This window comes from Drosophila grimshawi, unplaced genomic scaffold (genome assembly GCF_018153295.1).
Source record: "Drosophila grimshawi isolate 15287-2541.00 unplaced genomic scaffold, ASM1815329v1 contig_44, whole genome shotgun sequence".
NCBI lineage: Eukaryota > Metazoa > Arthropoda > Insecta > Diptera > Drosophilidae > Drosophila > Drosophila grimshawi.
The window spans coordinates 22,118,940-22,132,382 of record NW_025063240.1 but is presented as its reverse complement, the minus strand read 5'-3'; the positions used below and the strand labels follow the sequence as shown (position 1 = coordinate 22,132,382).

The following is a 13,443-nucleotide window of genomic DNA, read 5'->3' as shown; positions in this document are numbered from 1 at the left end:
TATTTTTATAATTTATATTTGTATTTATATTTTCACAGTAATTGTTTTTTGTTTATGTTTTCCTTTTTAGCTTTAAAACTTTGATTCATATTATTGGCTTATTGTTAAACACTAAAAATGACATAGGCAGAGAATTCATGAAATGTACGTAAAAGAAAATGTTTACATACATTCAGACAGTATCAGTTTATATATATACTTGTTGCTTTTTCCTGCTTAACTAAAATACATATGTAATACGTGTGTGTGTAGGTGTATAGGTGTATGTGTGCATTCTTTTTTTTTGTATTTTGGCTACTTGCAGTTTGCCCTGATTTTGAATATAAGTATTTAATAGAAAACATTATTATGGAGTTGAGTTTGAGAAATATTGTCTTACTTAACTATGACAATTTAAAGTAAATACATATTATGGGGGACCAGGCGGTGTGTTAAGGAAGTCGTCTGTATTAGTGTAGTGTATTAGTTTCTTGGAAAATAAATACAAACACTTGTCGTATATATAAAAATAAAACAAGAGTCGAAAACTTGTGAGATTTATCTGATCTGCTCTGAATTCACTAAATTAAAATGGCAGTTCTGGTTTTGTTTTGATTTGAAACAGTTTTTATCTCTGGCACTTGTCGTCAAGTTTTCAAGTTTTATTAATTGTATATTGATTATTGTGGGGTGCTCAATAAATTAATGAGATACTTTCAAGTTCGTGAGCGTCTTCCTTTTTTCTTTAAAGTTCCGTTTGGGATATTTGTTTTTGTTTTTTTTTTTTTAAATTTTTGTTTTGTTTTGAACACTAACTTATTAAATGCTTTAGCTGTGCATATTCATATTGATTTCAACCCAATTGCATCACTTTCAATCCGCTTTCCGCATTCCGCCTTCCACTTTGCTTTTCTCTTTTGGCAACATTTTTAATGTGTAAACTTTAAACAATATTGTATATATCTATATAGGGAGTATTACTACGATGCGAACTTGCCTTCGTTATCGATCTGTGCTTATAAACTAGGTTTTCACTATTCCGCGCATTCCACATATTTATCATTGTCTGGCAGATCGTCTGATACAGTCCACAAAAGAAATATTATAACACATTGTGATGCTACAAATTACATAATAACTCTAAATAAAAAACCTAATTTTCAACTAAAATTACAGTCTCAGTAAAATGGGTTTGTTGTTTCTTGTTGTTGCTGTTGTTTTTGCTGTTGCTTCCAGTATTCAAAATGAAATCCTTGCGTATGATTTGCCAACTCTTCTTCTCCATTCAATCCTCTCTGTCGTCTGTATGTCTTTTAGCCACTTAATCCTGGTCCGAGGCACCTGGATAATAGTAGGGAGGTGGACGCTCATATTCGGATGCTGGCGGCGCCACGGGCGGATTGTGATAACGTGGCGGCTCATGATCCCAGTGCCTGTGAATTGTTGCAATACAAATCGGTTAATAATTAAAGTCAATTAAATAAACTGCAACACGAATAAAAACAAGAACAACTGAGGCATGTCGGATTAGTTGTTGTTTTCTTTTGCAACTAAAGCAACAGTTAAATTGCGTCTGGAGTTGGGCAATGGAGCAGAGAGTAATAGCTGTAATAGTTGTAGTTGTAGTTATAGTTGTAGTCTCCGATGTGGCAGAGTTTGAAGCAGAATGAGATGTACTCGAAATACATAGCCAGTTAATGTTCTTTGGACTGACTATATGACAAATGATCTGTATGATTGCGTAGAGTAACAAAAAGCAACAACAAACACACACAAACACACATACAGTTGCGGAAAATAAATAAGAGCACCACAACGATATGTTTTCTTCCATTTTGTGTAGCTCTTAAAACATATTCAAAAGTCCCAATAAATTTGGAAAAAAAAAGATAAATTTGTTGTGAGAGGTGGTGGTGCTATTATTTGGGGGGCAACTGTACGCACACTGATTGGTAGGCAGAGACACGGTTATAGAGGAGGTTGTGAACCAAACAAAACATGTATTAACCAAACCAAATCAAACCATTTGCACTTCGGTTCATGCCTAAAAGAAACCATCTGCGGCCAGTGCTTTTGGCCTTGTGTCTTGTACAACTTTAGCGCTAAATAAAACAAAATCGAAAAAGTAGCTATTAAATTTTGGGCGGCCATTCAATTTGTAACTTTTGTGTGTGTTTCTGGTATCGATGGAGATTATATGTATATATATATATAGATGTGTGTGTGTTAGGTATGCTAATTTAGAAATTTTGATTAGGCAGGACACGCGTGTTTTTATTTATATTTTTTGGGGAATGGGGTGAGGGGAATTTGGGGGATGAACTTACGTGGGTGCCACATCATTATAGCGCATATTGCTGCCACCAGCAGATGGACCATCACCGTTGGCAGCGCCCGAAGCAGCGCCAGCTGAACGCGACACTCTCGACACACTTGGCGAAGCATCCTCATAGTAATCCTGTTGCTCCCTCGCCCGTCTCTCGTACGCCTTGCGTCGCTTCTTGGGCACACTACAAAGAACACAGAAAAACGAAAGAGGGGCAGAGACAGAAGAGGGAGAGAGGCAGTTAGAGATGTGTGTCTGTGTGGCTCTTATCAGACATCCAATCAATTCTCTATCGCTTACTTGGCCAGTGGCACATGCTCGCGCTCGCGTTCGCTATACGCATCGTACAAGTAGTCGCTGCTGCGTGCGGGATGCGGGGGCGTGCAGCGTATGTAGCGTAATGGGAGGGGTTAGCGGTGAAATGAGAGAATGGAACACAAGTGGAATGATCAGATTAGTGGCCATGTGCAAAACCAATTAACAACTCGCATTTGCCCAACGTTATGCATGCAGTTAACTATGAAGATAACTTGGGACTGGAGACTGGGGACGGGGGACAAACATACCCGCCCTCCACAACGGCCACAGCTGGCGCCGAATAGGGATCAATCTTCTTGTACAAGCACAGCAGGCGGTGGGACACAAAGAGCACGGGCAGGAAGAGCAATCCACAGAGCAGCACGCCAACCCAGAAACCATTCTAAATAATAAGGAACGTTATTTATATATTCAAATATACGTTAAAAATATATTCAAAATTGTTGTCTACTCACCATTGGATCGACAAGACGGTGGCAAATCAAGTCGACGCTGCGGCGATAAACGTTGGCGAGTGGAGCGCATTTTCCGACATTTCCCTGACACTTCTCCACAACCATTTCGATATATTTAACGACCTGCTCCTTGATGGAGCTGGTGAGATTCTCGCGCAGTTCACTCACATATTGCTGGCCATGAACTCGGAAGAAGACTTCCGAGCGTTCCGTTGATGCCTGCAGCAGTTTAATCGATTCACCAAATGCATTGCCATTATACAAAATAAGTTGATCGATTTTCAATAGTTTTTGCGTCATGTTGCTCATTATCGATTTGATCTTATCGACGAACTCCTCGTGATATCTCTGCAGATTGTAGGCTTCGTTGTACAGCGAGGTGCGGGCCCAATCAAAGATGCCCCACTGACTCCAGAGACTGGCGCGCAACTCCTTCAATTGATTGGCCAATGTGGGCAAATCAATGGGCGTCAATTGATTGCACAAGTGATCCGTATAAACTTTACTTTGGTAGCTCGATAAGTTGCTGCTGCGCAACGCCTCCAAATCACGCTTATCCTTGTCTGTGAGTATTGTGAAATTGTCCAGATTGGCCAGGAAAATGGGCACGGCTGGCGTCTCCCCGATAACTTTAACCCTCGCCAGATCCTCAATGTCATACAGATCGTTATCTTTGAGCAATTTAAAGATCGACTGATCCGCCTGACAGGCTTTGATGGCACTCGAGATGCGCAGCGGGGGCAATGGTGTCTCCGATTTGAGTTCGCTCTTTGGCAAATACCGATTGAGATCAATGGCCGAGTCCAGTTGACGGAATAACGCATTCGCTTCCTGATCTCGGAGTGGGGCACACGCACCCTGATAGGTGGCCAGGCCAAAAACAAAGTAAAACGCGCCAACGAGAACCACAAGCGAGAACACGCAGAATATCAACAATATTGCACTAAAATGAGGAATGGAAATATTTATATTAATATATATTTTGATATTGATATTGAATTGATATTTAAAAGGAATTTCATCTCTAAATACTCACAGTAACAAGCAGGATGCTCCTGTTCCCTTGCTGCAGCAATCATCACGATATCCCCGACGACGACGTCCACAGCAGCCGCAAACCAGTGCAATAATCAGCACAATTAGAATCTAAAAAAGAAAATCAAATTCAGATTTAGTTAGGTGGCATTCAATTGAGTTTTAGAGTTGTACCCACAATCAATAGGACGACACAAACGATGACATTGATGATGCTACGATCGGCTCCATATTTGTCGTAGACATCCTCAAACGATTTCGTCGATCGAACTGTATTTAAATGTATTTTACTGATGACAGAATCGATCATGCTGCGTATATTGTTCGCCTGAGTGCGGAACAGATCCTGTCCACTGCGAATATCACGGATTATCGGTGGTATAATCGGATCAATGCCAGCCTTAATCCTCTTGCCCACATGCTGCAGTCGATCAATAACTTCCTTGGATGTTTTCGCACTGTTCTTCGTAATGATATAGTCCATGGCCTTCAGATAGTACGTGGTATCCGGTAGCTGTAAGAGAGAACGGTTTCAGTAATAATCCCTTTATTAAAGAATCCATCCAATTCTTACGTCATCAAATTGTAGACACTTCGAACTATCGAGGAACTCAATTTCCGTTCGCTTCAAAAAGTGTAAGCATTCCCGATTGCCGCAGAGCACAGCACAGGCATAGTTCACATCACGCTTAACGCCACGAACACCTAAAAGAATTCAAAATTAATGAATATTAATAATAGATAAGTTCATAATATTAAATATTTAACATAATTTATCATTTAAAATTTACCATCTTGCAACTGTTTGGCATAGAACCGCAAATCCTTTTCCAATTTATCCACTTCCCTAATTAGCTTTTGCGCCTCATCCATGTTGTCCAATATGCGTTCGAGATCATAAACTGCATTCGCCTCCGATGCATTCATTAAATTGAGGAATATGGTTTTATGTAAGTCTAAAGGGTGAAAAAAGAGTTGAATTAACTCTGCAAAACAGGACACCGACTTGAACTTAAGCCTTACTCGTTAGTTTGTCGGTTAGATGCTTATCCATCTCTTCATAGTTATTGACAAGCAGATGGTGAATGTGATCGGAGACATCCTTGAGATAGGTGCAGGTATCCTGGCTGCCACGTCGCACAGTTGTGCTCGTCTCCTCAAAGCCACGATCCAACAGTTTATTGGTCGCAAAAGCAATGATCACACCAAAACTACAATTGCAAAAGGGGTAATTAAAATGTAAAACTGATATTGTTGGATTTGTATTTGAGCTCACAGAATTCCAATGATTAGCAGGAGGAGGAACAGGCCACAGCAGCAGCGTCTGCGCGCGTCCTTTTGACTATCGCAGGGTGGACATCCCTCCTTGCAACGGCGACAGCAGCAGAAGCAGCAATAGCAGATGCTGTGGATGAAGACGAAAGAGATTAGACTGATTATGACTGAGCAGGAGCTGTTACTTACGCTATAAAGGGCATGATGACGACGAGGGCAACCATCAAAAAAGTGGCAATGAGCACTACCCAATACTGCATGAGCAGCTCGCGCCAATCATTATCCTCCACCTTCGGGCCCAAAGCGATGCTGTCCTCCTTGATCACAATGTAACCTAAATGAAGAAGACATTATTAAGTATTGGAGTTTTAAATTTAGTTGGACTTCGGCTTTGCTTACCCGGTGGAATAGCTGCCTCTTCGGGCAAGAGGTAATCGAACAAGTAACGTGTAAAATTATAAACGGGGTCCATTGCCTTAGTGGATTGCTTTGGTTCTTTGGTATAGTTGGCCTTCGATTTGTAGTCCGTGAAATTGGCCAGGGACGAGTCAGAGTCAGAGTCTAGCTGGCCCGGCTTCTCTTCTCGCCACTCCTCTGCGCCTCTTGCCCCAACTGCTGCTGCTACATTTGCTGCGTGTGCTGGCCTTATTAAGGTGGCCAAGGCGAAGCCGAACACTATCAGGCTAAAACTGCATATGGCCCAATAGACAATTTGACGCTGTCTTCGCTTTCGAGCGCTGATTTTATGGCGTGCCGGCGCCTTGGCCTTAAGACGTTCCATCGTCGCTTGTGTCATTCTCTGGTCTGTCTGTCTGCCTGTCTACCGTCCTCCTCCTCCTCCTACTCTTTAGAATAGGAGTGTGTTGCGGCCGGTTGTCTGGGCTCTTGAAATGTTGCTTCTAACACGCTTGGCTCCTGTTTGGGTTCCACTTCTGGCCACCGGAGAGCAACGCATCCATTTCATGCGTCAGCGAGCGCTGCATGCAAAAAAGTAGAAAAGAGGGAAACGATTAAAATAAACGTGTTTGTTTCTCGAAACCAACAACACTCCCTAATATGAATGTAGCATGTCTTGACCCAATTTACATATAGGTGTATTGATATTAATCCCTGGCAGGCGAGTGAAGCACAAATGCAAATATATACACACATATATACTTATATATATATATATATATATATCATTCTTGATGTGGGTGTGTCGCATCTTTATTTGCTTAAGCACAAATGCTCAAATGCTTTGTGGTGTGTGCGCGTGTGTGTGTTTGTGTGTGGCAAAACACTCCACTTGACATCAATTAAAGCCAATAAAAACCGAATGCGAATGCGAACGACAATCCACAGCAGCAATTTCAATTTCAACTGACCGACTCTAAGTTCGTATCTACGACAGCAAATCTAAATGTCCTCGAAGGAAGCATAGCATATATGCCTGGCAGTTAATACTAGCAATATATTCTATATATCTGTATTGCTGATCTTATGCATAAGCCAAGATAGCCTCCTTCGCCAAGCAAACTGTTAAATAGGCTAGCTAATTTTAGTTTGCTCAGTAAGAAACTATTTTCTGGTTCACAAAATCTGCTATGCTTGGCCGATCTTAATGAAAATTGTACAGTTGTTCCCCAACATCAATTAAAAGATTTGTATACATATTCGATATTCGTGCAAGGCTGGTTAGTTTTCAATTAAACAAAATAATCCTAATTTGCCTATGACAAACAAGAATTTATATTCCAAATTTCAAGTCTCTGGCTCCTATTGTCTCTGAGATCGGCTGTTGCTGCTGATTAGGTAAATGCATATATATAGTTTATGCTTGCCTCTGTCTGTTACTACATTATACGCGTTTTTCCTCTCTCTTAATGGGTTCAAGGCATTAAAGAAAATTAGAAAAATAAAAAAAATATTACATGCCCCGGGTGAGGCTCGAACTCACGACCTTAAGATTATGAGACTTACGCGCTGCCAACTGCGCCACCGAGGCTATGCCTGATAGAATGGCAAACACGTAATTCTACCCTGACTGCGGTTGTTGTCGTTTTTTTTTCGTTCTGCTTTAAAAAGAAGAAGACAAAGAAGAGGAAGAAGAAGCTAAATGTTCTTTATCAGGCGCATTTCATAATAATGAGCAAGCATTTAATATTAATATAAAAAAATTGAATTAAATTTGATGCGAAGTGAAAACTGAAAGGGAAAGCAATTTCCGAGAAGTGGTATTTATTTTTATATTTACGCAATATTTAATTCCCAGAACAAACCTACCGATAAGAATAAAGTTGTTTTAATACACAGAATAGCTTGACTAATATGTCTAAATTTTTTTTCATTTATTCAGCCGCTTTTAAAAATGAGTATACATTTAATATGAATGAATTTCTGAAAATTGTTGATTAATATAAATATTAAAACCCCCTCCACATTGTTATTAATTCACAATGTAGCTCGTCTGATATGTCTACAATTTTCTTATGTCACATAAAACATTATCAATCAACGATTATAAATTTATGGCATTCTCTCAAGAAAAGCAACCACAACCACAACAAGTGCCAACATAGAACACATTACACAGATAGCAAAAGAGGAGGCAAAGTTGAATGAACCTCGCCATGAACTGTAAACTGTATGTTGAGTGCTGCAACAGCAGCAGGCTGAACGAAGAAGCTCAACTTAAATGGACAGCAGGCCAGTTAATAATAAAAAAAAATAGTGTGGGGTGCAACACTCTGATGTGGTTTTTTATTGTTGTTCTTGGCTGGCACTTGAACCAGCGATGGTCGCCTGCTTAACTGCCTCGCTTGACTTGCCCCAGCAGAAGGTGTCGCAGTAAACACAAAACACGCACAACAAACAAACAAACTCACAACACACAACGCACACACAATACACACACACACACAGTGCTTATCTTACTTGTTTTTTATGCGCACTTTTAACGGCTTGTTTTTGTTTGTTTTTGCAATGGCTTGGTCAGTTTTACACTAAATAGGGGCAGTCCGTCCTTAAAGTGTCGCCTGCCAGTTAAAAGAGACAGTTAACGGCCCGTTTAATTGTCATGTCAAACAACAATTGAGCAAAATTGCTTTTAGATTGCGTATACGTTGCGTTGTCTAGCTCATCCTGTGCCAGACTACGACAAGTTGAAGGTGCGATTTGCTCCTGGCAAAATTCTGTATACGCTTGCAACGAAATAGGGGAGAAAGAGAGAATGGCAGAGAGAGAGAGAGGGAGACAGATAACTCAAGAGAGAGCATTTGAACGGCCTTGACACGAGCAGCGGACAAAAGCTGGAAGCTGCCCTCGCTTGACAACAATGGAGCAAGAAGAACAAGAGCAAGAGAATGAAGAGGAGGCAGAGGAGGGGGCAGAGGTCAACTCTAATTTAAGCACGCACAACGCGCAACGCTTGAAAAAACACAACAAACAAAACAAAATCAACAAAATTTGTTGCAGACGTGATAATAATAAGCACATGCGCAGTCGGAGAGCAATCTGAGCAATCTGTTTGCCAGGTGGAGCGCCGATTATTCTAGGGGCGGCTGCTGCTGCTCAAACCTATCATTTTAAAATTCATGTCAAAATGCAGCCCTAAAAAATCCCAAAAAAAAAAGATGGTTGACATAGGTGCAAATTGAACACTGCTATCACTTTCTCGGAATTTCAACCATTTGTGGCTTTTAAATTAGTACCAAAACAAATTGAAATTATTTAATACATTTAAAACATTTTCCGGTTTATGCTTCAATTTACACTTATAAATTAATTAGACCCCGAAATCCCATTTGGACATGGCTAATAATTTCTCTCAGCCATAACTTTTTAACAAAAATCAAGATTTTTAAAAAGTAGGTCTTTTTGATCATGACTTCTTCTCTAGAAAAATTCTCGCATATAGTTTTTATAGTTTTTTCTGCCAAAGCTCAACCGATTTTCAAAAGCAATAATGTTTAGCTCATAGTCTGACCACTAAAATATTGCTGCATTTGCAGTGGAAAACGTGATTCTGGCTCGAAACTCAAGTGAAAATTCCAACTAAAAAAAACTTCCAACAACCGATTTTCAAAGGCAACAGCTTTTTATGCACAACTGCAGCCACAAATGATAATTTGCGATGAATTTAAGACATGTGGTAATTGTACACAAATTTATATAAGTAATATGATTTTTTCCTTTTTTGTGCAGTTTTACGATGTGGACGAGTCATCGAAAAAGCTGGAAAGCAAACGAGTAATCGCCGACGACGACCCACTTCTTGAAATTGAATCAGTTTGTCTGTTTGTCCGTCTGTCTGTCTTTCTGTCTGATGCTGTTTTAAGTCAGCCAAGCCTAACAGGTTTTTTTTCTGCTTTTTTTGTATATTTGTGGCAACCAGATACCTTTCGCTTGGCCAATGCACAAATGTACTTTTAAGCGTGGACGGCTTCATTTATTAGAAAGTGCTTGCACATATGCCTATAAAACTGAACAGATGACTTTGCTAGAATTGTGTACTAAATAAATATATATATAGAGTGATATGAAGATCTTGTGATTTAGATGACTAACCTAAATAAATAGTTGAGGAGACCAAAATTGCGCAGTTAATACATATATAGACAGATATGAAGATCTTGTGATTTAGATGATTACGTTCGGTCAACACAGATATATTCCTTATTGTCTTATTAGTCACCAAGCGTGTAAAGCTAGAGAATTGTTTATCAGCAGCCAGAATTGCTCAATTCTCGAGAACGTGCAAGAAAGCACACACTTTAATTAAAGATAAATAAATACTTGTTCAATTGTAGAATTACTGACGGCTTTTGTTTATCCCTAATTAATTCATGTGAGCTGTTTGACCTTGAACTAAATTGTGTATATATTAAAAAATAGAATGTGTTCTTGTGGCTGGAATTTCCAGCACAAGTATATTTTCAACTGGTATCGCTTCGCATAATTAATGCCAAGCAGCAGAAGTGTTTTCAAGTCTGCAAAAAAAGGCGTTGGGCGCAAATATTGAAATAGCAAACACGCAAACAACAAAAGCACCGTCTATATTTTAAGTGAAAGCCAAGAAAAGTACGATTCGAACTTATTGAGGCCAGCACAGGTTGGTTTTTTTTTTCTTCTTTCAGCTCAACTCAACTCTATTTAAAATTCCCGCACTGCGTCGTCTTTGGGCGCAGCCAATTTGATTAAGGGACAAGTTGCACAAGTTGCAAGTAGGTTGCAGGCAATCTAATTAACCTGCAACCTAGTTTTGTACTTAGTCTGTTGGTATTTCAATCACTTACGCTTAGTTAGTTAAACGATCTATTATTTATTGGCAAGATACGTAATGAAGGTACACTCGGCAAAAGAACAGACAAAAGATTGCGAAAAAAAATGTATTTAAAGAGTTTAAAATAACGGGTAAAGTTAGATAAGAACTTTATCAGTTGAAGTAATCAATTTGAGATATCACTGTTCTTTGAATATATACAAAGTATACAAGCTCTGTAAAAATAATCAGATATCAATCTAAAAAAAGAAAGAGTACAATAGATAAGTTATATCAGAGGTATAAAAACATACATTGTAAATAGATACGCTAGACTAAAAACTTTATTAAGTAGAGTAACAAATTTCAATTTAGATAAGAGCTTTATCACTTGCAGTAATAATTATCGTATTTCTCAGCTCTTATTTATTCAAGTTCCTTAAGTAAAGCTAATATCAATATCAAATGTAAAGAGAACAATAAATAATTGAGCTTATCATTTGTGCACTTTATACAAACATAATTTTCCAAATATTGTTCATATTTAAGCAACATTAAACTCCGAGTTAAGCTTTTGGTTACATAAACAATCTCGGATGTTTCATATACAACAAACTGAGGGAAACTGATCTGCTGGCCATGGGCGGAAATTCAGTGTCATCTTTGTGCTGTTTAAAAAGATAGCACGAAATGTAGTCGCAGTTGATGTGCAGATACTTTTGAACGCAACAAAGAACCGGTATCTGGCCAAGGGAAACTGGTTTTGCCAGCCATGTGAGTCAGATTGAGACTCAGACTCAGACTCAGCTGGAGCTGCCATAAAAAGCATAATCAAATGCTGACACAAAGAACAATTTTCAATTGAAATTAAGCACACGTGCAAGCGAGACAGATGGCAAACAATGAATATAAAACGCATACTCATATGTGAAATGTGTGAGACAAAACGAGAGAAATGAGTCAAGTTGTTGCGGTTGTTACTGTTGTTGTTGATGGGCGAACGGAAGTAGAATCTACAAGCATAAAGCATTGACTTCATATGTCAACGAGAAGAGCGAAGAGAGAGCAAGAGAGAAGGAGAAGAGACTAGCATGAATAATATTTCTTGCTTTGCTTTATAACAGTAAAAACGCATTGCAAGATACGTTAATTTCCAACACATTAACAGATGACTTTTAGCTGGAAACTGGAAGCGTTAAGAATGCAAACTGGAAATGCAATTTGGTGACATGCACTTGCATGTTTGCATGTCTTTTGGAATGCAAGTGTTCCCAAAAAAACAGAGATAAATACTTGGGTGCCGGCTATAAATATATACATAAATACATACATACATCCGTAGTACATGCGCATAGAAGACCAGCAACTAGATTTGGGCTACGGCCTCTGCTTGCTAACAGCCAGCCAGCGTCTCCAACGAAACCCATACATACAATACACATACACAATGAGAATATAGGTGATGGCATTTACATATACATATATTGTATGTATGTATGCATGTGTTTTTTTTTTACACAGGTCAGGGATGTATCTGTAACTGTATGCGTAGCTGTAGCTGTGTATTCTGCGCAAATGCTATGCACATTTACCACTACACACACATACAATACGTACAAATTCAATTGCCCTGATTCCGATCTCAAGTTGTCGCGTGTGAACGGCAAAGAAACCCAGCCATGCATCAAACAAAATAAACAATACAAGAGTGAGGGGGAAGAGGTGAGATGAGCGCTAGATTCACCTTCACCTCACCCTCAATCTGAACAGTAACGCATTCTTCGCACTCACAGAACAGACAAACAAGAGTAACGGTAATTGGTGTCTTTGTCTCTTGCTCAGCTTCTGCATTGCAAAAACACACAAATCAAATCATATTTCACCTGACGGAAACTTCCAAATCCAATTAGCCAAACACACACACACTCATATATATGCAAATCAAGAACATTCAGTCTACGAGTCTGTGTATGTTGATGTTTGCATTGTTCTACTGTGTAATTTGAAACACTTGGTCAACAAATAACAAAAAGCGACCCAGCTGGAACACTTAAGCATTCCAGTTCCAATGCAATGGAATCCATTTGTTTCTCCTGTGTGGAATATTAATATCAATTGAATCTGCAAAAGCAAACATGAATTTTTCCACACATGTATTTAAATTGTAGTACACGTTTAGGGCACCCCTCCCTGTTTATTTTATGCGTGTGTGTACAGCTTCCAGTGGCCTGGGTTCGCGTATTCTACTTGGAATGTGAATTGTAACTATGCGTGGGTCAAAACACAAACACACTTACAAAACGGGAATAGCTACATTGGGATGCCTATTTACATACATATATACAATCATAGATGCATATATATTGCATTTTCACTACATACACATATACATGCATACAGAGCATAGCATGTGCATGCGTTTGTGTGTGTATCTATTACACCGCCTGCATCAAAACATTCTTTTTCTTTTCTTTGTCTACTCTTTGACTGGTGGCGGGTTCAATTTTTAATCGCTGGGCACTCGACACTTTGTTTACACAATTGAAATGGCAATTTAGATGGCAGTTTAAGTCAGCATTTAGTTGGATTCACTAGGTAAATCACCTTTTTATTAAGGGGGCAATTAACACAATTTCCACAAAGACAAGAAGCCGTCGTCGAACGTTGGCCTCGACGCGCGTAGCACACAACGACAACTACTAGCGATGGTAGTGCCCCACTCTCAGTGATGGCTAATCGACTATCGTCAGCATTTTCGTTACTATCGATATGACAATCAATGCGTAACTCTGTGTGTCATCGATATGGACGTA

The 13,443-nt window shown here is 39.2% G+C and overlaps 1 protein-coding gene and 1 non-coding gene across 5 annotated transcripts; both read right to left on the bottom strand.

The window, feature by feature from the left end:
- Positions 1–244: 244 nt before the first annotated feature.
- Positions 245–13,331, bottom strand: LOC6558473 (prominin-like protein). 4 transcript variants are annotated; one of them, XM_032736380.2, is made up of 14 exons: positions 13,235–13,313; positions 5,788–6,365; positions 5,578–5,722; positions 5,390–5,518; positions 5,137–5,324; positions 4,905–5,069; positions 4,688–4,818; positions 4,292–4,627; positions 4,115–4,224; positions 3,079–4,021; positions 2,872–3,005; positions 2,606–2,662; positions 2,307–2,489; positions 245–1,412 (listed from the first exon to the last, which is right to left on the bottom strand). In XM_032736380.2, exons 2-14 carry the CDS (start codon positions 6,182–6,184, stop codon positions 1,301–1,303), a joined length of 3,030 nt encoding a protein of 1,009 aa, XP_032592271.1. In that variant the 5' UTR covers positions 6,185–6,365; positions 13,235–13,313; the 3' UTR covers positions 245–1,300. The 4 variants fall into 4 exon arrangements, with proteins under 4 accessions (XP_032592271.1, XP_001983284.1, XP_032592277.1 ...); XM_001983248.3 differs by having other exon boundaries at positions 2,606–2,665; positions 13,235–13,312; XM_032736386.2 differs by lacking the exon at positions 2,606–2,662 and having other exon boundaries at positions 13,235–13,328.
- Positions 7,303–7,375, bottom strand: Trnam-cau. The gene has a single exon. It is a non-coding gene; the product is annotated as a tRNA-Met (tRNA).
- Positions 13,332–13,443: the final 112 nt, after the last annotated feature.

What these genes read in the sequence shown, in the direction of transcription:
- LOC6558473 (XM_001983248.3), bottom strand. Translation starts at nt 6,184, where the DNA reads ATGACACAAGCGACGATGGAACGTCTTAAGGCCAAGGCGCCGGCACGC. An exon ending in AGTGTCTACAATTTGATGAC is followed by an intron (nt 4,628 to 4,687) that starts GTAAGAATTGGA and finishes TCTCTCTTACAG; the next exon opens with CTACCGGATACCACGTACTA. An exon ending in GTGGCCGTTGTGGAGGGCGG is followed by an intron (nt 2,666 to 2,871) that starts GTATGTTTGTCC and finishes TCCCGCACGCAG; the next exon opens with CAGCGACTACTTGTACGATG.